The sequence below is a fragment of the Protobothrops mucrosquamatus genome, unplaced genomic scaffold, assembly GCF_001527695.2.
Source record: "Protobothrops mucrosquamatus isolate PMUCROS unplaced genomic scaffold, P.Mucros_1.0 scaffold45, whole genome shotgun sequence".
Classification (NCBI taxonomy): domain Eukaryota; kingdom Metazoa; phylum Chordata; class Lepidosauria; order Squamata; family Viperidae; genus Protobothrops; species Protobothrops mucrosquamatus.
In genome coordinates this window covers 669,509-697,503 of record NW_015386427.1, presented here as the reverse complement: position 1 = coordinate 697,503, position 27,995 = coordinate 669,509, and the positions used below count along the sequence as shown (strand labels likewise).

The 27,995-nt window shown below is 35.2% G+C and overlaps 1 protein-coding gene across 1 annotated transcript in view; it reads left to right on the top strand.

Moving 5' to 3' along the window:
• Positions 1-27,632, top strand: part of LOC107283629 (LIM zinc-binding domain-containing Nebulette) — a 193,098-nt gene extending 165,466 nt beyond the window's left edge. Inside the window, exons 5-9 of the mRNA XM_015811556.1 lie at positions 429-600; positions 16,001-16,116; positions 16,577-16,688; positions 23,795-23,940; positions 26,277-27,632. Of these exons, the coding sequence (XP_015667042.1) occupies positions 429-600; positions 16,001-16,116; positions 16,577-16,688; positions 23,795-23,940; positions 26,277-26,429 (699 nt within the window). The 3' untranslated portion in view covers positions 26,430-27,632. The remainder of the gene's footprint in view (positions 1-428; positions 601-16,000; positions 16,117-16,576; positions 16,689-23,794; positions 23,941-26,276) is intronic.
• The last annotated feature ends 363 nt before the right edge of the window (positions 27,633-27,995 follow it).

Here is a 27,995-nt window from a genome sequence, read left to right as displayed (position 1 = left end):
TTTAATATCAACACTTGCATAAGAATGTAATTGGTTGTGACTAATGATGCAATTACTTAAAATATTCTTAAAGATCATCACGGAAACTGACATATGCTATAGACATAAAGGCATATACTGGCAATGAAAAATTGCATGTTGATGATTAAGCACTTATGTAATAGACATACAAAATGGGATATTATCTTTGCCTGATGGAATAATATCTGCCAGGTGAATCAGTTATCCCACTTTTGTACTCTCTGTAGCCTCCATTAGTGACCTGCTGGAGCCAATTTGAGGAAAATTCAGGGAAGAAAAACAAAAGAACATCCTTCTGCGTTATAGTAATTCTGTATATTGTTGAATACAAGCCAATGGCAATGCCCAATAATTTTTTACTGTTCTTAATACTTGAATCTCAGAAAAATATACATATTTTTCTCCAGGTCAAATATCATGAAGATTTTGAGAAGACAAAAGGCAGAGGATTCACTTCAGTAGTGGATGACCCTGTAACTGAACGGGTGAGAAGGAATACCCAAGTGGTTAGTGATGCTGCATACAAAGGTGTTCACCCACACATAGTTGAAATGGACAGGAGACCTGGAATAATTGTAGGTAAGTCAATTCTGTAAATTTACTGAATCAGAAACACTTGTGTCGCCATCTCTGATTATATACATATACATGTACATGCACATTCACATACACATACCACATCTGATCTATCTATCTATCTTACTATCTATCTATCTATCTATCTATCTATCGATCGATCGATAGATAGATAGATAGATAGATAGTGATCAGATATGACAGAATGTAGTTTGAAGGTGGAAGGACTACATTCTAGAAGAGCAAAAGATAGTGAAGTTTAGGCAGATTGAGTGGGAGGAAAATTGCCAAAACAGCCCCTCCTTAGGAGTTATCTGAGTCTATGTTTAATGGTGTAAGTAGTTTGCTTTAGCTTGCAAAGGTTTCTATCTATGGATGAGGAACAATAAAGGAAATTACTTAGAAGAATCTTTATGTGTTTTGATTTTTTGAGCCTGACATTAGATAATTATTAGTATAACTGAAGCTCTAATGACATTTGAAGTTGTGCACTTTTGTGTCATATCAAATTTCTTTATCATATTAGAATGCTAGGTCATTTAGGATTATCAGACAATAATTGTTTCCCAGCAAAAATGCTAATTGCATTGCCCTCTAAAGTAATGAGAATATTAATTAACCCAATAATGAAAGAAATTTTAATCATTAAATTACTTGACAATAGCTTATTTTTTTTAAAAAAGACATAATGCAAGAAGTATTTAAATTGTTAATATGAAAGCCCAATATTAACACTTTTAACTATTTTAATAATAAAAGTAATCACAGAACAAATTGCCATTTGACATTTTTATAGATCAGTACAAAAGGAATTAAGTTCTACCATCCCAGTGTCATGTAAGACAAGCATTTTATTGTTATAAAATATTATTTTACTTGGTAAGTATAATAGTTCATCTGGAAAGATGAAAATAAAATGTATTCATTCTTTTGCATGTCACTAGTTTAAAACTCTCCTCAGAATATTTAAACAGTGTCAGATTCTGTTTAGCTAACACTGAATTGGCAAGTAGTGAATGGCTAAAGTTAGTAGTCCAATCTTTCTATAAGATACTGGATTAAGAAAAACTGCTTTAAAAACTAGTGAATTAGATGCAAACTTTTTTCAATATATATATTGTCATATTCAATATCTCTTTATGCTTTTACTATATGAATTTTTCATACTCATATGAAAAAAATATGTGATCCCTGCTGATTTTGTACTGACAAAGAAATGATCACTCTATAATTTTAATGGTAGGCTTATTTTAACAATGAGAGATGGAATAACAACAAAAGAATCCAGAAAAATGCATTTCAAAAAAGTTATACATTGATTTACATTTTAATGAGTGAAATAAGAATTTGATCCCCAATCAATCAGCAAGATTTCTGGCTCCCAGGTGTCTTTTATACAGTAATGAGCTGAGATTAGGAGCACTCTCTTAAAGGGAGTGCTCCTAATCTCAGGTTGTTACCTGTATAAAAGACACCTGTACACAGAAGCAATCAATCAGATTCCAAACTGTCCACTATGGCCAAGACCAAAGAGTTATCCAAGGATGTCAGTGACAAGATTATCGACCTACATAAGGCTGCAATAGGCTACAAGATCATCGCTAAGCAGCTTGGTGAGAAGGTGACAACAGTTGGTGCGATTATTTGCAAATGGAAGAAACACAAAATAACTATCAATCTCTCTCGGTCTGGGGCTCCATGCAAGATCTCACTTCATGGAGTTTCAGTGATCATGAGAACGGTGAGGATTCAGCCCAGAACTACATGGGAGGATCTTGTGAATGATCTCAAGGAAGCTGGGACCATAGTGACCAAGAAAAAAATTGGTAACATGCTACACCGTGAAGGACTGAAATCCAGCAGCACCCGCAAGGTCCCCCTGCTCAAGAAAGCACATGTACAGGCCCAACTGAAGTTTGCCAATGAATATCTGAATGACTCAGAGGAGAACTGGGTGAAAATGTTGTGGTCAGATGAAAGCAAAATCAAGCTCTTTGGCATCAACTCAACTCCCCGTGTTTGGAGGAGGAGGAATGCTGCGTATGACCCCAAGAACACCATCCCCACCATCAAACATGAAGGTGGAAACATTATGCTTTGGGGGTGTTTTTTGCTAAGAGGGCAGGACAATTTCATTGCATCAAAGGGACAATGGACGGGGCCATGTACCCTCAGATCTTGGGTGAGAACCTCCTTCCCTCAGCCATGGCATTGAAAATGGGTCATGGATGGGTATTCCAGGATGACAATGGCCCAAAACACATGGCCAAGGCAACAAAGGAGTGGCTCAAGAAGAAGCACATTAAGGTCCTGGAGTGGCTTAGTCAATCTCCAGACCTTAATCCCATAGAAAATATATGGAGAGAGCTGAAGGTTCAAGCTGCCAAACATCAGCCTTGAAACCTTAATGATTTGGAGTGGATCTGCAAAGAGGAGTGGGACAAAATCCCTCCTGAGATGTGTGCAAACCTGGTGGCCAACTAGAAGAAATGTCTGACCTCTGTGATTGCCAACAAGGGTTTTGCCAACAAGTACTAAAGACATGTTTTGCAAAGGGGTCAAATACCTATTTCACTTATTAAAAGGCAAATCAATTTATAACTTTTTTGAAATGCATTTTTCTGGATTTTTTTTGTTATTATTCTGTCTCTCACTGTTAAAATAAACCTACCATTAAAATTATAGACTGATCATTTCTTTGTCAGTAGGCAAATGTACAAAATCAGGAGGGTATCAAATATTTTTTCCCTCACTGTAAGTATCTTACAGGTTTTATTTTTGGGGCCTTGTCTCGTTTGCCAGTGAAAATCAGTGTGACATAGTGTTTTGGGAAACATTAAAAAACATTTGTAACAAACTCTTACAAAACAGCAAATTAAATTGATAAATTGCAATAAAACCCTTCTTATAGATTAGAGGCTCCCAACCTTTTGGGCACCAGGGACCGGTTCTGTGGAGAAAGATTTTTCTGCGGACCAGAGGGAGCATGGTTTCGTGTGCTGCCTGCATCCAGTGGATGGGGCTTCACTTGTTTGCGTGGCCCATTTGCTGGAATGCTGCGTCCCTGTGCTGATCCACGGACCGGGGGTTGGGGATCCCTGTTATCGATAAAATGTGAAATAATGGTTTGCAACATGTCTTTTATGACTGGGGTACCATCATGGAGACAACACTATTCTCAGATACCCTTGTCAATTGGCATTTAGGAAAAGATAGGTTTGGGGCTCACAAGCTATTACTGCAACTTGGCAGTCAACAGAGACAGCTTCATATTATCATACCACTCATTAGAATAATGCTTCATTGAGTACCATTGACAAAGTAAGAAAACGAAGACCTGGACGTACTTATGGCCAAGCATTGTTTTACATTGTAGTTTCTGAATATGAATTGCAGAACATAAACAAAGCTTTTTATAAGAATTTGGAAGTTTCATAATAATTTTTTCCACACAATATGAATTAATTCTCAAAAACAGTAGAGGCAGAAATTTGTACACTTTACATATATTTGGTTATCATTTGCATACAGTATACTTTTGTAGATATAGGACAATATATATATTGTCTATCTATCTATCTATCTATCTATCTATCTATCGATCGATCGATCGATCGATCGATCGATCGATCGATAGATAGATAGATAGATAGATAGATAGATAGATTATAAGTTTAGATACACTTTTATGTTTTTATGTTACAGAATTATACCAACATGGCTAAAATTCTGAATTATTATAGGGAGCAAATTATTTTGAAAAAGATGGTTGCTTATGAAACAGCTTCTAGACTGTTCTAGAAAACCTGCTACTATTTTGACTACAAACAAAATATGAATCTATTCTTATGGCTGGACTAATGTAAATAAACCAATGTTTCATACAAACAAGTAGATAAAATCAATATAAACAGAAAATTTGATACCATAGATTGTTTCCCAGCTCTATTTGAAAATAACTTCACAAATTCAGACTGTGTTGACTACTATAATAATGTTTTTTAATAATTAGAAAGTGTATGTTTCAGCTACAGAGGATAGCCTCTGTCTTGCTAATAATAGAGCAGCTGAATTTTCTCCTTGATCTTTTTCACCTACTGTCCTGTTGTTTCTTTTTGGGGGAAAGATCTCAAAGTTTGGCGCACAGATCCTGGCTCCATCTTCGACCTTGATCCTTTGGAAGATAATATTCAGTCTAAGAGTCTACATATACTTTTGGGTATTGTTTGATTATGATTTTCTGCATTGGTTTGTTATGGTCCTGGAAGTAAAATGGACCTAGTAAATTGCACTTGTGTGAAAATAACAGCATACTATTATTTTGTTTACTAGGGCTGCATGAATGGTTATTGTAAATGAAATTTCACTTAGTGAGGACTATTTCACTTAAATTCACTTAGTGAGACTGATTGGAGATGATGTCAGATATAGAGCAACTCATTAAATAGGCGCCAGGTTGTAAAAAAAATGGCCTTTTGGGATTTTAATCAGCTGCCCAGCTTCTGTAGCAACATGAAACTATTTACAGAATGTATGATTCCAGATCACTCTGCTTGATTCACGAAGTTTTATTGGGATTCATATGGATGATGTTTTCTGTTTACTATATGTTTTCTATTTTCATGTTTCCCATTGCTACTTTCATCTTATTTCTGACCAGAGAAAAGCCATCTGAGAGAAAAAGGAGAGCTATAGTATTTTTTGACTAATAACACTAAGTGACAAAGTTTTATTCTAATCTTTAAGTATTTGTGTTCAAATAGTATGCTTTGTTCCTAAGTGAATGGAAGCTAACAAACCTCTTGTTGCCACAGAGTTAAACCCAACTTTCTCTAAGTTTGAATTCATACTTATTTTTTACCAGCAGTTGTTTATAGTGTAAAAGTAATTGAATCTGGCATATTAAATACTGTAAAATTATTAATAAGGCCACAAAAGATAACAAAAGGAGCAGCACCCCCATTTGTACAGCTCCCACCTTACTTGATTGAAATGAACTTAGATAGCATGTGGTTGGATGGCTTTAACTTAGAGGATTTTTTTTTTCTTTCTTTCTTTCTTTCTTTCTTTCTTTCTTTCTTTCTTTCTTTCTTTCTTTCTTTCTTTCTTTCTTTCTTTCTTTCTTTCTTTCTTTCTTTCTTTCTTTTTTAAATTGCTCTTCCTGGTGACTGCTGTCCCTTATAATCAACTGCACAAGGCCACAATACCTGCTTTTCTACTTAAAGCATTAGTGTGTGTGTTTGTGTGTGTGTGTGTGAGAGAGAAAATATGGTTGATGATGCTTGATTATGTTTATTTATATTTTAATATTTTTAACATAAAAAGTTCCCTTTAATTTTATTTAAAAACTTGCAATACTATTTATTGCAGTATTGTGTTTTCCTTATAGAAAAAGCAAGACATAGCCAATACCACTTGCGTTCTACCAGTACTTCTGGTGTTGGAGATGACAAATCAGATGATTCTATATTTTCTTACTCCAGTGAGGCAACAAGGCTATCTAATGAAGGAGGAGGTATACAGAAGTATCCACCATTAACTGTCACTGTGTGCTCATTCTTTGCACATCTTAAGAATTAACTCAGCAATCTTCACTTACCCAATGAACCAACAACTGCATTAGATGAAGTCTTTTTTGTTAATCTTAGATCTGGGTCAACAAGGATGATATCTATGTACTGTATTTACACATACTTCTTAAATCTTGGTGGCTTTCAAGTATAGTTATAAATTGTTCACTACTGATTTGGATTCTCTACCTTATATTATTTAACTGCCTATGTCAATAAGTAGAATTATCAATTGAATTTGAAATTATTCACCGAATAATGAAGTTTGCCATGTGACATTTTTACATTACCAAGTTTACCAAGTTAATTTATGATACAAACACACTTACTTGAACACGCTTACTTAAATATTTCTGCATATTTTGAAGCAAACTTTTGCAGCCATAGAATCTAGAAAAGAAACAGATAAGAATCCAAGTAAATTACCTTCTTCATGTACTACAATATTCTATATTTGTATGTAACTTTGAGATAAAACATTATCACATTTCTACATATGCAGGCAGCCCTTGACTTATGACAGCCATTAAAGCCAGAATTTCCATTGTTAAGCAAGATAGTTTTAAAGTGAGTCATTCCTGATTTGATGACTTTTTTTGCTCTGGTTGTTAAGCAAGTCATTGTACTTGTTAAGAGAATCACACAATTGTTAAGTGAATTGTCAGAAGTTGATTGGAAGGTCACAAAGGGTGATCACAGAGTTACCCTATAGTAAGCTGGGCAGCCAATAAATTTTATAAATAATAAATAAATAAAAAATATCTAGAGAAATCAGCAAAATCAGCCCAAAGTGACAGAGATTTTACTTTTTAAATATGCTCCTCTGCATCAACAGGTTACAAGCGCATGCTGAGAAAGCATGCACAGAGCAAAATTCAACAAAGCAACCAAAATAACCAAGTAGCCTGTACATTTAACTATTTTATCAATACATCTTATTTCTATAGACAGCACAATATTGCATGCAAACACACTCTTCCTTTATTTGTCGGGAGTGCAAAGCACACAGCCCAACTTACATGCAACATACACAAGAACTCTTAGTAAAGAATTTTTTTAAAAAGCAATAACTAAATGAGTAATCTGGAAGCACTCTTTGTATTTTATTGCTGATTTCTTCTCATCTCTCCTTTCCCATATCATCCCATCTAGTCTAAACTAGCAGCAGCGAGTTCCTATACTGTCTAGGCTGGGGAAAGTAAAAAAACAAAAACAAGCCAACACAAACCATTAAAAACCAAATAAAAAATGCTGTACTTGAAACAGTCAGAAACAACTGAAGTAACTATTCCAAGGTCCTACTTTATTCAGATCTCCAGGATAGGGGTGCTTCAAGATCAGAACAATTTGAGATTAGAATACAGGCAGTCCTCGAGTTTCAAATGAAATTTTGTTGTTGTTAGTTGCGAAGTCGTGTCCGACCCATCGTGACCCCATGGACAACATTCCTCCAGGTCTTCCTGTCCTCTACCATCTTCTGGAGTCCATTTAAGCTCATGCCTACTGCTTCAGTGACTCCATCCAGCCACCTCATTCTCTGTCGTCCCATTCTTCTATTGCCCTCAATCTTTCTCAGCATTAGGCTCTTCTCCAGTGAGTCCTTCCTTCTCATTAGGTGGCCAAAGTACTTGAGTTTCAACTTCAGGATCTGGCCTTCTAAAGAGCAATCAGGGTTGATCTCCTCTAGGACTGACCGGTTTGATTGCCTTGCAATCCAGGGGATTCGCAGGAGTCTTCTCCAGCACCATATTTCAAAGGCCTCAATTCTTTTGCACTCAGCCTTTCTTATGGTCCAACTTTCACAGCCATTCATTGCAATTGGGAAAACCATGGCCTTCACTTTATGTACTTTTGTTGGCAGGGTGATGTCTCTGCTTTTTAGTATGCTGTCTAGATTTGCCATAGCTTTCCTCCCCAGGAGCAAGCATCATTTAATTTCTTGGCTGCAGTCCCCATCTGTGGTGATCTTGGAGTCCAGGAAGATAAAATCTGTCACTACCTCCATTTTTTCTCCATCTACTTGCCAGGCAATTACATTCGTAACCTGAGGATTCAAAGGAGTGAATCACGTAACTTGAACGAGATCACTCCCAGCTTTCGCCCACACATTCGCTAATCGAATGTGCAGATCGTTAAGTTCACAAGGTTTCTCAGGGTCGGGAAGGCCATGGGGGGCTAATACTTCTGATCATCCAAGGCATCTCCTGATCCACTGTGATATCTCATATTTCCCCCTCTTCCCTATCCTGCTCGACCGGGTCACTTACCTTACATAGATCTCAATGATCAAGGGAGCTGTCTCCTCTCCAGCCTCTCTGCCATGGTTTTGCTTTGAGCAAAGGCTTACCAAGGCCTGCCAGGATGAGAGATTGCATCCCTATAGGCTCTGATCATCTTTGCAAAAAGGCTTTGCCACCAAGAACAAAGACCGGGAGGGGTGTGCACATCTCTCTGGCCTACATTTACAGAGGCAAAGGCCTTGAGGAAAGGCCTTTGCCGAGTATGGAGCCCAGGAGGCCAAGAAAATGAAGACTCCTAGATCTTCGCAAGGTGAGTATCCACAGGCCCAGGCCCACGGCATAGGGAAATAGGCAGGGCAAATGTTGCAGTGCCTCTGCGATCGTTCGTAAGGGTGAATGCTGATCTGGTGCTGCAACATTTGTAATTTCGGGACTGTGTCGTACCTGGAGTATGTTGTAATTTCAAACAGTTGCCAAGTAAACTGTCGTAACTCGAGGATTACCTATACTTTGCACATTCCTCCTTATAGCATTTTGGTTGGACTGTATTCATTTGGAGTTCTTGTGATTTGACCATAGTGGGTGAAATGATATTACTGTATCCCACAGCTAGAGGGATTTAAATTATTAAAAAAAAATAGACCAAACAAAAGAGGAGGTGGAGTTGCTCTCTATATAAGAAATAACTACATCTCTACAGAAATAGAGCACAACAATGATGAAAACTGTCTCGAATGCATGTGGGTCAATATAAAAGGGGGAAAAATGACATTGCCATAGGTGTATACTATAGACCACCCAACCAAACAGAGGAAATAGATGAACTTTTTGCTAGTCAGCTAACTAAGGTATGTAGGAAGCACATTACAATAGTAATGGGGGACTTTAATTACCCTGACATCAACTGGGAGACAAACTCTGCACCAAGTGGAAGATCAAACAGATTCCTGACAAACCTAGCAGACAACTTTGTCTGTCAAAAAGTAGAAAAGGGAACTAGGGGATCAAACATATTGGACTTAATTCTCACTAACAGAGATGAAATAATAGAAGGTGTTGAAGCCTTAGGAATTCAACATTATGCAAGCACAAGCAATAGAACATAGCCAAACTAGACTTTTAAGAGAGCTAATTTCAATAAACTTCGAGAGAACTTGGGAAGGATTCCAGCCTAGCACAATACCAACGAAGAAGAAAAATAACAGCTCTCAAAAGAAACCAGCATGGCTGCATAAAGAACTCTCTAATAAATTGAAAGACAAAAAGGACAAGTATAAAAAGTTGAAAGAAGGGCACATAACTAAGACAGAATATCAGCAAATAGCCTGAGCCTACAAAGATGGAGGAAAGCTAAGGTTCAAAATGAACTAAGGCTTGCGACAAAAGTCAAAAATAACCCCCAAAAAAGCTTTTTTCAACATGTAAAAAACAAGAAAAAAGGAAATGATTGGTCCATTAGTGAGAGAAAGTGGCAAGAAGGTGACAAGGGGGAGGGAGAAAGCACAACTATTTAGCTCATTTTTTGCATCCGTCTTTACACAAAGGAAAAAACAGTCCAACCTATCAAAAACAGTACCGTAAAAAACAGATTAGAAACATAAGATAGGCAAGAAAATGGTGAGCATCTGTCCAGCCTAGACAAGTTCAAATCACCAAGACCAGATGGATTACACTCCAAGGTTCTGAAGGACCTTGGACCTCAGTAAGGCATTTGATATAGAAGGATCTTGACAGACTTGAACATTGGGCACTAACAAAATGAAATTCAGTGGTGAAAAAAGTAAGGTTCTACATTTAGGCAAGAAAAACCAAATGCACAGGTACAGTATAGATAGTTCCTTGCTCAATAGTAACTGAGAGGGATCTCGGAGTCCTAGTGGAGAATCACCTAAATATGACCCAGCAGTGCGCTGCAACTGCCAAAAAAGCCAACACAGTGCTAGGCTGCATTAACAGAGGGATAGAATCAAGATCATGTGAAATGTTAATACCACTTTATAATGCTTGGTAAGGCCACAAACTGCATCCAGTTTTGGTCACCACGATGTAAAAAGGATATTGAGACTCTAGAAAGAGTACAGAGAAGAGCAACAAATGATTAGGGGACTGGAGGCTAAAACATATAAGGAACAGTTGCTGGAATTGGGAATGTCTAGTCTAATGAAGAGAAGGACTAGGGGTGACATGATAGCAGTGTTCCAATATCTCAGGGGTTGCCACAAAGAAGAGGGAGTCAAGCTATTCTCCAAAGCACCTGAAGGCAGGACAAAAAGCAATGGATGGAAACTAATCAAAGAGAGAAGCAACCTAGAACTAAGGAGAAATTTCCTGACAGTTAGAACAATTAATCAGTGGAACAACCTGCCTCCAGAAGCTGTGAAGAAGAGACTGGACAGCCATTTGTCTGAAATGGTATAGGGTCTCCTGCCTGAGCAAGGGGTTGGACTAGATGACCTCCAAGGTTGCCTCCAACTTTATTATTATTGTTGTTGTTGTTGTTGTTGTCTTAGAATGATAGAGCTCTTAGATTTTTATTTTTACATTTCTGTGTCACTGAAGAATCATTATTCTCAGTGCTTCCCCCAATCAGATTTTTGAATACTCTTCCATAGGCAAAGCTGCTCCCTCAGGCCTGACTTTAATTCTTTGTATAGCCTTAAGCACAGAGATATTATAAAGTTTCTGTTTTGAAAGAAGCCTATTGCAAAAGTGAAGCAAGTTTTTCAGACACGAAGCTATTGTTTGAAGTCAGAATAGGGCATGTCAAATTCTAAATTCCTCTCCTTGAAACCTGAGATATTATTTAATTATATTTATCTCCTGTCTTTCCTTCAGTAGGTAATGGTATTAGCCATAATGCTTCCTCTTTTTTTCCTCCCTGAATATCTCTAGAGTTATTCTAGAGAAGGTGACTGACCCATGGTCACCCAATGAAATTCTTTGACTGAGGGAGGATCAAAAGTCGTTTTCCTTGATTCAAGTATGGCATTTTAACCAATACACCACACTATATCTCTAAGTCTGGCCCACATACATCACATGGTTCCTCCCAAGATAGGTAGCCCTCAACGTAGAACTGTAATGGACCCTGCGCATCATGGTCATAAGTCCTGATGTTCATAAAATGATCATGTGAATGCCACCTTTTTGTGGCAGTCATTAAGTGAGTCTGTGGTCATTAAATAAACCACACAGTTGTTAAGTGAACCAATGGTTTGCTATGGACAGCGTTTTGCTGAAAATCTGGGATGGACTCACTGGCTAAAGGACAGGAATGGGTAAAAAGGCATTCCATAATGGAGTCGATCTGTGAGAGGAAATTAGATACTGGACAATGGTTGCATTTATCTGATCAACTGCTTTATGATGGTCCTATGACCATGGGACAGTGCAAATGACCATAAATGCATCTGTATTGCTGAACCCTTGAACTTTGTTCATGTGATTATGGGGTGGGGAATTTGACTGCCAGAACTTTGAATCCAGATCATAAGTAGCCCCAAAGTAGGTAGATTGTAATTTCACTAAGCGACCAGTCATAAGTCAAAGATTATCCGTATGCTTGTCTATGCTGTCAACTACAGTTCTAGTCCTCCCAGTTCTGCCTTGAAGAGGCAACTGAGATATTTCAACCCATTAACCAAGATAATAAAAATAAAAGATTGATAATAGTAAAGTCATCTTCAAGTTGACTTGTCTTGACATCAAAGTGGCTTGTTCTTGCTTTCTTCTGCTATGTTCTTTTGGAGATTTCTGAGATTTTTCTGGTCTTCCATCCAGGTAGTAGATCTTCTTTTCCTAGGTGCTGCCATCTGTTTGTCAGCTGATTATTACCCCAAACTTAGATTGAAAAGTAGAATAAAAACTCTCAGATAGATCTTACGAGACTATATAGTTATATATTCTGTACTTATAGTTTAAATTTCTCTTTTCTGTTAATGTGTTTTTGGGATTAGTGATATGTATGAGCAGAAAAGTGAGAAGCCAACTCAGTGAATCAAGCCCTCCAGTGTTCAAAATGAAACTATATTTCCATAAATGAATATACATGGAACACTAATAAGTATGCATATTGTTGTTTGTCTGAGCTTTAAAGTGGGTTTTGCATTATCTTTAAATATGTCTATGAAATATTCATTACAATGTTCTGTTCTGCTTGATTATATTTCCAGATCATTTAAACGATGCTTTGCCATCTCCATTTTCAGATTTAGAATGGAATAACTTTAATGCTCCTATTAGTAGCAGACAGCTGTGTTTTTTATTTGTAATGTATTTTTTTTTTTGTTTGGGTTTGTGAGTTTTTTCCTATAGTATTTTTCTTTGTAAAAAAATTTAAGTGTTAACATAAATGTGTTGGGCTGAAAAGAACTTTTCTTGCTTAGTAAATCTGCTTTTATACTGCAGTTGGCAAGAATAGTCAAATCGCTGCAGTTCCAAAGTATTAAATCAGATGTTAGATTAATTTAGCATATTTCCTAACATAGATTTCCCCATTTTTTCCAATGTATAGTCCAAGCATACACATTATTTCCATTCAGAATTGCTTTTTATAAAACACCCAGTTATCTACATTGTAAATAAAAAGCACATGAAAGCAAGGTTTTTGAGAAGCATCTCTTATTACAAACAAATACAAAAAAGCAGAACTATTATATGAGAAGAACTGAACTGGGAGAAAGAAAAACTGTGTTTACCTAAAATGTTTTATCCCATGTTTTGGCTACCTAGCAGGTAATGTGGTTAACAGTAAAACAGTATTCATCTCAAAGATACTGTCTGAATCAATCTATCAATCAATCGATCGATCGATTGATCAATCAATCAATCCTCAGTAAAACCAAATTAAATAAAACTAGTATGAAAAAAATTCTAGTAACAAGGATGGCAAGAGTTAGTCTGAGAACTGAAAATAATATAAATCTGATTGCACAAAGTGGGAGTAGCTCAAAGGTTTGCTTCTGAGTGGACACTAATTGGGTTTCAAAGAGTGGAGCAGTGGTGAATTTGAATGGGTGGAAGGTTATAACTTTCCTTATTGTTCATCTCGATTCAGGCAGAATCAGGCTGTGCCAAATTATTTTGGCTTTACAGTCCATAATTGCATTTGGAAGTAAACTGATAATTTGAGAATTTACCAATTATTATGTGGGGCAAAAGTAAGTCTTTAGGTCTCTAGCTAATAGTAGGGGGCATAGATTTGTTAATCAATGAATTGATCAAAAAATGCTTTTAAATTGTCTTTGTATTACAGAAATATTTAAACATTAAACTGTTATGTCTGAAGAGGTCCTCTCAATGATTAAGGAAAGGTTACACTATAATACCTTTCAGTCTGCAGCAATATATATTATATGCCATCAAATCAATGTTGAATCTTAGTAGCTGCATAATTTTCTCCATGACAATTTGTCCTAAACTGTTTTTTCAGGTCTTCCAATGGTGGACTCATTGCTACTATAACTTTGCTGCTGGTTGTCCTTTTCATCTCTTTCCTTCTGCCTTTCCCAGGATTAGTGTCTGCTATAGGAAGCCAGGTCTTTGCATAATGTGCCTGGTCATTTGTGCTTTGTGTGAGAACTCTAGGTTGATTTGTTCATTGTTCCATTTGCTTATTTTCTTGGCTATCCATGGTATGCGCAGGAATCTTCTCCAACAGCAAAACATCAGAAATATCAATACTCTTCCTATCTGCTTCTTCAAAGTCCAACTGCCATAATTTGTATGATTCTGATCTTTATGGGTTTAAACACTGTACATCATGACATTTGAATATCTTTTCCAAGACTTTCATGGTTGCTCTACCATGTTTTAATTTTTATTTATTTCTTTCTTTATATATATATGTATATATAACAAGACCAATTCTATACACATTACCATACTGATATGTGTAGGTATGTGATAAACAGTGATACCAAAAATTGAGAAAGAAGGACACAAAATAATTTTTTAATCTGTTTCTAGCTTTACATTAAAAAATGAGCACTGGTCTCATAAAGGAAATTCTAATTTCTATATATATATATATTATTCTAACTTCAGAAGAAAGTAAATTTTAATTCTTTTCTACTGCAGGAAATATTTCACTGCCAAGCAAATGTGGTTCATGATTTAAAATATTAATTATTGTTTATATGCTATCACAAACACTTAGTGACTCCATTGACAGAATTTCTCCAGAATTAGCAGCTTCATATCTTCCAACGGTACACCCCTCACTGCTATGAGTCAATCCATTTTGCTGCTTCTTTCTTTATTTTCCAATAACATGGATTTATTAAGGGAGCTACGTCTTTATTTTTGCATAATGTGTGAGAATTTTAGTTTCTTATATTACACTTCTTTCTCTGGGTCTGAAGTGCCATGACATAGCAGCACATACAAACCAGTGCCTGGATGACAATCTATATGTAGCTCCTTAATTACCATGATAGAAGACTGGCGGGATGCTAATGAAATAAATAATTTAAAATGTTATTTTCTTTCTTGCTTTCCATGCTTTAAAAAGATAAACTCAGACACTACTTTCATTTCAAGATAAATCAGGGCATCTGGAAGGAAGAAAATGACATAGGATTCTTAATTTACCTAATTTGCAACCTGTCACTGTTTAAAATTAATGGATTAGACCAGTATTTCTCAACTCTGACAACTTTAAGATCTATTCACTTCCAATTTCAGAATTCCCCAGCCAGATACTTGAGAAATTCTGGGAATTGAAGATTACTCACCTTAGAGTTGTCAATGTTGAGAAACAATGGATTAGACAGTATATAGGCTATGGATGTGGGACTAAAAGTAGCAGTAGCTCCACAGCTTTATACAAGCAGTATGTATTATATGACAGAGCAGTTAAGTTTATTGCTGGGATATATAATCTAATCCCACTAAAGCACTGTTTATGCTAATCTTATAGTCTCCATTATGCATCAACTATTCTTTAAAAAACATCTGAGCGTCTTTTTTGTTTTAGATAATTTTTTTGTCTCTCAGGCTTCTAGTCAATAACTAGGTTATTTATTTTAAAAATTTTGTTGGAAGTATGATATTTACATTTTAATATTATTGGTGCCCCAAAGTGAGGAGGAGTAATATGTTCCCACTGAGTGGGAAGTGAACAATGCTGATGTAACCTAATATGAATGACTTACCAATGTAACTGAGCTCAGAATTACAATCATAATTTGTGGTGGTTGTTAAGTGGGTCATCATGTGATTGCATCCAATTATGAGATCTTTTTTGCAATTCCTGAATATTACTTTAAAACATGTGCCATTGTATGCTATTTCCTTTGTCAGCTGTAAAATCAGAGTATAGGGATATAATCCTGAAAATGTGTTCTGCATTTGCACTGTTCTTTGAATCTAGATTTGTGCCTGGTTGTTTATGCATGTAAGCATGGATAATACTGTTTCTAAAGCATCTGTTTTTATTGTTTAAGATAAATATTTATAACACAAAAGTTCAAGCAACTTATTTCAGTTCCTACTAACAAGGCAGTTCCTGTGATATTCTAATCAGGCGAATTAATTGCCATACAGTTATCTTGGTATGAAGTAGTAATATAGTTTTATTTATTTCCCATTCAGCCCCTGTGCTTCCTGGGGCCTATCAACAAAATCAACCCCAAGGATATGGTTACATGCACCAGACTAGTGTGTCATCTATGAGATCAATGCATTCACAGCCACATTCAGCTAGCTTGGTGAGTATTAAATTGAAAGATATTTAAAGATAATTTTGCTATATTTAATACTTTAAAAAGTTGCCAGGATGCAAATTTTAAATTATTTATGAAGAGATGGTATAAACGAATGTATTTTCTTTTTACATGAGTGTCTGTAGGAATAAAATAAAAAAGTCAAGATGGGCAAATGCAACCCTGTGATTGGAGCCCTGCCATTTGATCACATGATTGTTTCTACCATCTTAACATTTTTGACTACAATTATGGACATCCCTGAATGACTACTGATTTCTTCTTTGAAAAATGTTATACACAAAAGGAAAGCTTGCAGAGTCCTTCAGCCAGCAATTTTAGTCACATAAAAGTTTTATGTGTAGATAGATGGATATATGCTTATAGAAATTGTTGTATTAATTGGTCAGTAGCTGCCTTTCAATGGAATAGGTTTAATGGACTTTCCTCTATTTTCTGTTAACAGAGAACTTATAGAGCTATGTATGATTATAGTGCCCAAGATGAAGATGAAGTTTCCTTCAGAGATGGTGACTACATCATCAATGTACAACCGATCGATGATGGTTGGATGTATGGTACAGTTCAGAGAACTGGGAAAACTGGAATGCTTCCAGCAAATTACATTGAGTTTGTTAATTAGTTCAGCATTAATTCTTATGAGCATTTTGATTTACCTATAATCTTTTTAAACAAAGTATTTTTAAAACCACAACTTTATGATTTCCCTGTTAGTGTAACAATCTGTGATCATATGCTAAAGTCAACATATAGTCCAATAAGGAATCTAGGAATACTGAGCTCTGGAAGCATGATATTTAAAGTGATTTATAAAAACATACTGATGGTGGAAACTGGATTAATTTCATTTAGCTCCCAAATAGAATCCTGCCTTTATAGTAGGTTGTGTTTCTCATTTGAATTATAAGTATAAAGCAACCGATATTTTTTTATTGTGTGACTTTGAAATTGTAAGAGGTATAGCTTGCTGTTGAGGTTTGAGTTATTAAAAATTCAAGTGCATTGAATCAATGTTTTTGTTGTAACAAATGACATGATCAAGAGTTGCTTACTACTGCTTTGCATATCATGTTCTTAATGATGAAAGGTTCCTACTACCTATAGTTGTCTAATCTATTGTCTTTACTCTAAAGTTCTCATTTGCTCTATTTCTGCTTATATTAGATTTCGCAAAGCACTAGTTGACATGACTGCTGAATCATTAAATGTATGAGTCTTTTGGGTCAGTTAGTGACAAATTCACAATGCTCTTGTTAAATTCTGTATTTTCTGTTGTGTTAATACCAATTTTTTATTTGCCACTGTATTAACAGTCTTTATATAGAAGTCATTATCATTTAAAACGTCTTTCAAATTATACCAATCTCGTAATATTTCCTTTTATCACGATGGGAGTTTTCAATGAAAGTGACTACAGGTAGTCTTCTACTTACGACTTCATTTAATGAGAGTTCATAGTTAATGATGGCCTCAGATAAAATGATTTACAATTCCTCCTTGAAATTATGACCTCTGTACACTCAGTCACATGATGGCAAATTAGATGCTTGGCAACTGGCAATGACTCTCATTTATGACAGTTGCAGTATCTTGCAGTCATGTGATTGCAATTTGTGACCTTTCCAGCTGGCTTCTGATTAGCAAAGTCAATTGGAGGAAGCTGGATTGATCCAGGTCACATAATGATTCACTTAATGTCCATATTGTTAGCAACAAAAATTCTGGTCCCAATTGTGGTCATAAGTTGAGGACAACCTGTATATTTTACTTGTAACAGTAAAATGGATTGGTGATGTATTTTAGTTATAACATGAATGTAAGCTTAGATTTGAATTTAGTGAATCAGCAGGATTCTTCCCATCAATTTAATTTTAAAAAAGGTAGATTTTCACCAGACTTCCATTCTTCCTTGTCAATATAACTTATCAATATCTTCAATAACTAAATTATGACATCAGAAATTTTCCTTTGCAGAAAGATTTTAAAATTTTAAAATACTACTTTCAAAAAACATTTAAGGATTTAGAGATTGACATGTGCTTAAATATACTGGTTAATATAAACATAACAAAATACTTTGTAGATATATCTAAAAGTTGTTGGAGTTCATGAGATCCATTGGAGCTAGCTAGTAAGAAACTGGCAGACTGAGGACAAGGAAAGAACATATGAAACCCTATAAGGTCATAAACAATGAAGGCAAAGTGTATTGTATAAGACAGTTCCCACACTGCCTGCAGATTTCTTACTGCTTTTTTAGGCCTGTGCTAACTTGGTTAAACCTAAGCTAACTAAATTTTCTTGGTTTCATTTTGACTGTTGGAGTTGATATGATCATCAAAAATGAAGTATTAGAGGTACATGCATAACCGAAGAGCTATAGCTAAGGTTGTAGCAAAGAGCACAGCCCTATTCTTTTATTTTTCCTTTCATTAATCTCAAAGGAATGAAAATATGATGTGTCCATTTCTGGCTGGTATAGGTGGACTTTTGATAAAAATGAATGAAGTTTTATCTGGTTGGAGATTTCTCATGAGCACATGGCATATAATGTGGGAAAAAAACACCAATTTTTTGAGTAATGAATTAAACATTTTAAAACTCAAATCATATTTCTTCCACAAATTCAATCTGAGACAATCCATTCTTACCCATTCTCTGCATAGCAACAAACTATGTTTCAAGATTAAAGCAAAGTATAAGTGAGGCTCTTTATATAGCACTCTGTAGGATAGATAAGTGACTGGCAGCATTCAGTATCCTATTTGTAGCTTCCAAAAAGAGAATAGATGGGATGAATTTTAAAAAGCAACATGAGTATTTAAACTCTGCAGAGACATAAGCCACCCATAATACTACTTAAAAAGAACGTGAGACTTCTCAATTTGGCCCAATTTTTTCAGGTGGGAGGGCTAGGAGCTAAATTTTGAGAAACTCATTTTTTTAAATGTCCTGTTCTGATGAAGTTCCAAAAATTATTGGCTTGCCTCCTACAGATTTGGAGCAGAACAGAAACTAAAAATGTTTTTCTAATGCATGCTGTGGCTACTGAGTATTACTATATTGGATTAAATCATAGGTTTCTTTCTTCCTCTTTGAGGAGCAATCTTTTTAAAAGATGAAGGAAAACTTGGGATCCACCCTACTATTATTACAATTCCAAATGTTATAGTTGGGGGATGGGCGGGAAGCAAAATAAATATGGCCCAAAACATGGGAAGAAATGTTACTTTTATTTATTGGAATGTGTTCCCTGATTGTTGCTTCTCACCAATCTCTGCCAGTGTAGTCCTGAAACAAATATTTAGATACATTCTTGCAAAAGATATCACTATGAATTCTGTTACTTCTATTGTATTTTTATAATATTCAAAGTATTATATAAAAGGAAGATTTGGAAAGATCCTATTTTTCTATTTCCTTGGCTTAGCTATTAGATGGCATGGATATTAGATTAAATAATTATGCAACTCATATTTTTTCTGGTCTGAATGAAATGTACATTATTATTATTATTATTTTTAATCTAGGTGAGGTTAGGGGAGAGAAAATTCCAGGAAAAACTCTTTTATTAATTTTATACCTATTTGTATCTAAAGGATAAAATATATTTTGCTAAAGTTATAAATCGTAGAAATGAAAGATATGTTGGTCTTTCACAGAGACATGGCTCCACTGTGTTTATTTTACTTTTGCATTGTCTAAAGAAGCAGATTTAAATTGCCCTTAACAAGATGTCATAACATTGTTGACAAAAAGTAAAAGATCATTATTCTTTCAGCTATTAGCCAGGAAGCTTTGAAGATATAAAATCATTATTTAAAAGAGGGTATTTTTTTTTAATCAGAGGGAGAGAGAGAGAAAGAAAGAAAAAGAAAGAGAGATAAAAACAAAGGCCCAGAAGATGAATAAATGTTATGCCTTTAGGAACTTTTTCTGTGATATTGATATCAAGCCTTTCTCAAAGTGTGTGAACACAATCCCAGAATAGTTGATAATACAGTGTTATCCCTCTTGAGGGCACAGACTATTATTGGTTTTAAAAGTGCTACAATTTGATGAAAAGTACAGGGCAGTTTGCTATGCAAGGCACGGAAAGGAAATCTTGTTTTAATAAAAGAATATAATTTTTGATTTACATATTTATAACATTGTGATAGGGATACCACTTATCCCTATCTCAGGGATACCAATATTTTTCTGTGTGGTTTATTTTGAAGGTGGCTCTCAACCTCAAATCTACCATAGATAGAATCAAAATGTAAAGTGGAAGAGGACTTTAGTCATTAGTGTCAGTAAAAACTATTATTTGTGCATTTGCAAGTACAGAAATGTAGGATCTCATCTGGGTGCACATTTTTGTTAAGTAAATAGTATTAAGGAATATAGGATAGAGATGCTAAAAGTTTAATTCCTGATCTCTGTAAAAAAAATCTTATCTCCTTACTGAGAGAATACCTTTGATTGATCTTATTGGCCACCATCATTTTTAAAAGCAACAAGATTTTCTTTCTATCTTTAAATCTTAAGATTCAGATTCAGGAATTTTTGAAATGATTAGTTTTAGATAATCTATGAGTGGGTTTTACTCTGCAGTGAAAAGTAAAGCTGACAAATCACATTTGTGTGAGGAAAACCGTAGACAAAAGTAACATTGATTTCTTTTCCCACATCCTATATTACAGTACATGAATTTCCAAAAGCTATAAAAGATTTTTTCCCCCAACTTGGAACTTGGAAATCTGCTGTCTATGTTCTGTATCCAGGATACAAAGAAAACTAAGGATGAAAATAGAGGACTTTCCTTAACTTTAGCACACAGACTAAGCTCATTGTCATGAAATATATTACTATGCCTTAAATATTTCTTTGAGAAATATAAGTACCTTAAATTTTCATGGCATAACTGTATCTGCATTTTTAAAAAAGAATCATGTAATATTTTGATGCAATAACGCTGTTCAGTCATTCAGTCATTCTCATTATCTGATGGACTTTATTTTGCCAAGATTGTTTGCTGATATCCTTTTCCTGAAGTTATTGTAAATTCATGTGTCTCATCCACACTATCTAGCTGCTTGTCTTCTGCTAGCCTAGTTGTCTATTGCCTACATTTTTCCAATCTCCATAATGTATAAACTTTAGCTCCCTTATGAGCGCTTCCAGTGAGCAATCTAGTTTTATTTCATTGTGTTGTATAATTTGTTATCTTGTAATGCAAGGCATTCTCAACAATTTCTCCCATCTTTTCAATTCAAGGCAGCAATTTTTCTTTGTTGGATCTTTCTGATAATATCATTCCCTCTTAAAATTGGGAAAATCATGATCTTAACAATATGTACATTTGATTTCAGTGTGCTATGTTAATGGTCTTTGGCTCACTTTAATATCTTGTCCTCCACAATATTGAAGAACTGTATAGCAACATTCCTTCTGCAAAAGAAACCTGCCACTATAGGAACCTGGGACTCAATCCATGTGTTCCTTTAGTATCTTTGTTTAGCTATTTGTGCCCTTACCCACATAACTCATTTGCTAACAGAAGGATGTCTTAGTTTTACATTATTGGATTAAAATTTAACATCTCCAAAAGTGTTGCAAAATTTCACGCAGTTGCTATTGCTTTATGTGTAGAAATATTATCTTAATTTTAAGATTTTATAACTATATAAACATTATACTTTTTATTTTATTTTGGACCACAATGAAATTATACTAGAAGTGTCAGTCTATCTATACAGCAGATATCTCTATTTCATGGCTTCAGCCACAATGCCCGTGAACTTTTTTTTAACTCTAGAAGGATGAACTCTATTACTGTTTGCCTGCCTATTTGCAATGACTTGGCATTGCTTGATTAGTATTCTTTATCCCTTCTTAAGAAGTGATCCCTTAAGTCATCTTTATTTTTAGCCTTCAGTACAGTATCTGAGGTTAGTGATGTTTTTCCCAGCAATTTTGATTCCAGTTCTGTTCTTCTGGTCTAAAATTTCTTGATATACTTACATATAAGTTAAATAAATAAGGTAACGGTATACAATCTTGGCACATACCTTTTCTAACTGTATATAGTTTGATTGTTCCATGTAGTGTTTCTGTTTGCATTGATTATGTAGAATTACTCTATACCTGTTTCTCTTATCTGGAAATCGATATTTAGTTGGGCAGATTTTCCTCTGTTGCTTTTGATTTTTCTATTTCCATGACTATTTATAAGATATTATCAGATACCCATTTTCTTTTTCCTTGTATTTTAATTTCAGAATATTTTTGTTTACTTTTTTAAAGAAATCTTAAATTTCAATCTAGACTTCAGACAGTCTAGATCAGTGATGGCGAACCTTTTAGAGACCGAGTGCTCAAACCGCAACCCAAAACCCACTTATTTATCGCAAAGTGCCAGGGGCCCATCAGCATTGTGGTGCCCTCGGGGGGAAACGAAAAAACCAGGGGCGCAAAAACGGCCACCGCCGCGCCACGGGGTGCAGATACAAGACGCTGCACCAAGCAAGAATGGGGCAGGGCTAGTGAGTATCAAGCAGGCACTAGCCCTACCTCATTTGCAGGGCATGCATACTCGCGGCCCCATGCGCGCACACCTGCACATATCAAATACTTCCCCCTCCCTTTTCTTCCAGTCCGCCAATCGACAATGGTTGGTGGCCTCTACCACCTCTACTCGAGCTTGCTAGTCAGCCGCTTCGCCTCCTTTGTGCTGGGCGGGGCTCCTGCTCCAGGCGGTGGTGGCGGCCTGATGGACCTGCTGCTGGTTGTGGCATGCATGCCAACAGAGAGGGTTCTGAGTGCCACCTCTGGCACGCGTGCCATAGGTTCGCCACCACTGGTCTTAGATTATTTGTTTTCTTAAAGCAAATAAAACTCCTTTGCAAGAAGGAGTTCATGATCTGAATGCCAGTCATAACCATGTATTGTTTTTGCTGAATGTCTGGAGTTGATTTTGATGTTGTTCACCTGGAGAACTGCACACATAGAATCATATTGGAAGAAAATATTTGCTGCAGACGTAGAATTTTTATGCAAAATTCTTACTAATGCCTTACTTATTAGGTATGCTAAGGCTAAATTTTTGCATTATGCCATTTGCTGTTTTACTTCTAGCATTCAAACCTCCCATAATTAATATTTCATAATTAATTTTTTGGAAGTGCATTGTACATTGTTGTATTTGTTAGCAAACTATAGCAAGTTTTCATCATACTGTTCAACTTTTGTGTCTGAAGGATAGATTTGGATTACCATAATACTGATTGGTGTGCTTGGATCCAAATGGAGATTATTCTATCATTTGGGAGATTGTATCTGAGCTCTCATTTTTCACCTTTTTTCTTAATAATGGTGACTATTATATTTCTTCTGTGATTTCCTTGTCAATAGTAGATGATTTTATGATTCTCTGACACGAAGTGCAGTTAGTTTTAGTTGATTCCTAATTTTTTACGCTAAAAACACCAGATTTGTTTTGATTCATGGTTCTTACATTTATCAGTGTGAGGATATCTTTGTAGCATCGAACTTTCCTTTTGCTTCCGATTATAATAGCAGCTGGACATCATTTCAGTTTTAATCTAGCCACATCATAAACACCAGTGCTACTCATAACATTGTCCTGATTGTGGATGTTCATTTGGGGTTTTTTTGACAGAATACTGGAGTGGATTGCTGTTTCTTCTGGGCCACATTGAGACTAACCTTGTCTATGATCTGTTGATCATGAGTGACCCTTATGGGAGTCCGCCCTGCTATAGGATAGCTCATAGCATTACTGGACTGTGCAAATCCCATTACAAGGTAACCGTACATGAAGAGTAATATGTTGTATGTTTAAAAAGCAGGGTAATAACCAATCCATCAAGTATTTTTAAAGCATATGTTACTATAAGTACTGATTTCCCAGATCTGAAGTTTACTTTTTGCTGCTAATGGAGAAGCAGAGCAAACTATATTCAGTCTTTTCACTCTCCCACCTTCAAATATTATCCATTGCTATTAAAATTGGTGATTTCTTTGCCATTACTGAAGTAGTTTACAAATGAATGAAAGGAACAATTTTCACAGTTCTGATTTGTCCATGTGCAATGCAGCAATATTATTAAATAGGATACTGAATTGCAAGGGGGAAATGCCAACAATGGCCACCAGGTCCATGATCTCTGCAGCCTAGGCAGCCCCAAGATGCCCAGCATATCACTTTGATAGTCCTCAATTTGGGAATTCTGTGGAAAGAAAGAAAAAAAATGAATGGATGGATGGATGTTGTATTGCTGTTGTTGTTGCTGCTTACCCATCTAAGAAGTTGGGGTGGAAGGGGAAAAAAGGGGAGGCTTATAAGAGAGCGGCACATATGAAATGGTAGTTGTCCTATTTATTTTTTATGTAAAGAAATCAAACATGAAAGCATTGTCTGCATGAGAAAGAGAAAGAAATGGAGAAACAGATGAAGCTGGATGGCTAAAAGCATCTTAAGCTTTTAAGATCATTCAATACCTCTATATCAGTTTAAAATGAATTGTACTTATCCAAGACTATTGACCAATTATGAACATATTTAAATAAATGTTAGCAAAACATTTTCATATTAAGTGCTACCTGTACATAAGGTTGCTTCATGCATCATGCAAGCAATGTAGTTGCCACCAGAAATTTCATTCTTACCTATTAGACTTCTATGCCCACAATGCTAACAAAACCATGCAAGGGTATTTTTCTATCCAAGATTTGTTGACGAAGCCAAAGCTGGTTGGATTTGCACATATTAAGTCAAAACCTGTAATTTATAAATCACAAGTGGCTCAGTTTGCACAATTAGTTTTACCAAGTCTAAGCAAACTATAACATGGTTTAGTGTGATGCATGGGATATGAGCTCATCCTCTTTTGATCAGTCATTATACAGAAATCTAGTCATCCCCTCGCAGTGCTTGCTTTCAGTGCTGCAGTATCATCTAAAGCATTGCCATGCCAAAGTTGCTTTCAGTGACAATTGTATCATTTTGTAATATCTGAAATAGCCTTTAGAGTCCCACTGTGAATATTTATAAGTCTGGATAACTGGAAAAACATTTTTGACACCTTCTTGAGAATCAAAGGCATATAGGCAATCTCCAGGTTACACAAAGGTTTCATTATAGGAATCCATGTATAAGATGATAATAGCAGTAATAATTTTTCACATGTACAAATACGTTGCCTGTCATTTTTCAGATTTGCAAAATGGGGGCTGTCACTCTTTTGTCCCTTTCCAGTCAGAGCTTATTTGACTGGGTCAAAATATCTTGATCTTTATTTTCCATGAAAGAATAACAGCAATATACTCTTCATTTTAAATTATTTCCAGGAATAAGTAGTGATAATCATACAGGGAAACAGTAATTTGACTATATATTATGTGTTTTGAATAATATGTAACTTAAAACTACTGGATAAATGTTAGCTAGTGTTTAATTAGTTTAGCATTTGGTGTATTGAAACCAGTTGATGAAACAGAACTATTAAAATCTCTAGACACATCCTGCTAGCAAACATAGGCTTGTATATGTTACAGATCACAAAGAAATTAATCTTTTATCAACATTTCTGAATGTCGTGACTTTATTTATTAATTTTTGTCACACTTGGATTTTATTTCTACTTTTCCCTGAAAGAAAAAAGCACATTTATTAAAAATATCTTTTTATTGCATAAAAATCTCTTATGCTGTCAACAGTTTTTGATGACACATGTAATTTCTAAAGCTCCATATCTAGTCCTTGGGCTTGTGGTTAAAAGGATCTAGAACACACCCTGGCTTGCTACAATCATCAAGGGCAACGCTTGTAATAACAATTCACTTTTCTGGTTCATCCCAAATATCCTTGAATTAAGAATGTGACAGAGAGAGGGGTATCAAGGCAAACTTATTTACCCAAGCTTGTTTTAACACTCTCTCAATTTTAATCCAGACAAAGCGATGTTTCACATAGACTGAACTGGAGGCATTTATACTAACTGTCCCCTGAAAAATGATAAATAATGTGCAAAGATCTGCAGAGATAATCAGATGTGCCCACTCTTGCTTCTACTGTTCTTTTTACCTTTACATGGGGATGTTATCTCATTGTAATAGAGTACACTTTTATATTCTGCCAGGTTGCTTCCTACTGCAGGCTTTGTTCTTATTGGATAGTTGGCCGAGGGAAGAGAAAATATTTAATATCTACCCATCTACAAAGAATCGAACATAAAAGAAAGAAGCAAGTTGGAGCAGAGTGCATCATGATTAATATTGCATCAATAGAGTGACTGTGATAACTCAGCTTTCATTAACAAAAATGACTTAATTCTCAGGTTTTCTGCTCTGCCTTCCTACGTCTCTTTAAAATTCAGGCTGAAATCTGCTTCAAACTTTCTTTCTGTCTGTTTCCCATTTTTTTCTGATAATATTCCAATAGTTGTTTTGTCATTAAAAAAAAAATCTAGTCCTCCCCCCCATGTTGCTATAAAAGCAAAAAAGAAGAATTCTTCTCCCTGATGCTCTACTGGAGGTTATATTTAATTGTGCATCTTACAGACCAGCCACCTGTTTAGACGGTATTGCCAATCCAAAGGATTGGGTTCCTAGGTTTTTCTGAAAAGCAGTGCTTTTTCTTTTTTAATGTCAAGAGTTGGTATTCCTGTTTCAATAGGTTTTCCTAAACCATTGAATACTTTTTCAATTAAGTTTCTGGTCTCCCTTTACTTAAAATAAAAGTATCATGAAAGATTACATCATTTAGATACAACCAAGGTGATCAAATTCTGAAATAATTTTAAAAGGAAAATAAAAAGAAGCAAAACTTTCTGTTTCTGAGTCTCAAAATACCCATTTCTTCTTTGAAGTGAAACATGACTTTTAGAATGGTCAAATTTGCATTTTTCTTGTTAAATATTTGGAGCTAATTTTTCATTCTGCCTGCACAATTACTGGATACTCAAAGGAACTTTATATGCGTTTTTCTTACCCAGCATATAGAAAATACAAAATATTGTATCTATCATGCAATCACATTGAAACTGAAAATATGTTATTTTGAAGCAATCATTAAGTTATCTACTGTACCACTGGAAATATGTGTACTTAAACATTGCAAAATATGAATTGATTAAAACACCAGAAATAATTTTATTGATTGTATTTGATTAGCATGATATGAAGCTCAATCTACTATTTTTGAAGTTTATAAAGAGCAAAAAACAAATTACTGTTGTAGTATAATGTACTGTTCCTTCAAATGTAAATTCTTTGTTATTTTTCACAATTGTATGTTATTTGGTTATAAGAAATTATAAAAAACCATTGATGCTTAATGGAATGAGGACTTTCAATGTATCAGATGATATATTTATAGATTTGGCTTTTGTTATGCAAAAGGATAACATCAATAATTAAAATATATTTTACTTGAAATGCTTTAAATTCTATTTTCCCCAACTCACTGTGAATAAAGCAACATTTTGTTACCTGAAGTTTGAGCCTATGCAACCTAATATCTATTTGGTTCTGGTCAAATAATTGCAGTTAACATACAATGGCACTGAAATAAAGTACACTATTAAAGCTTCTACCATGTATGCATTATGTCAATTAAAAACATTTCAAAAACAATTGGATTCTGTGACATGGAACAGGGTTGGGCAACTTACATCCTTCTTGATACACCAGCTTTCCAGCTTTTAGAGCCATCTAAACGTACTTATGCAATTGCTGAAATAGTGTTTGATGATGACATTTCCCAGTGTACTGTGGCAATAAGATGTATATCCTATTTACACAGATAAAGTTAAGTTTTAATTAAATACTATTTAGAATGGTAATTTTCACAATTTTTG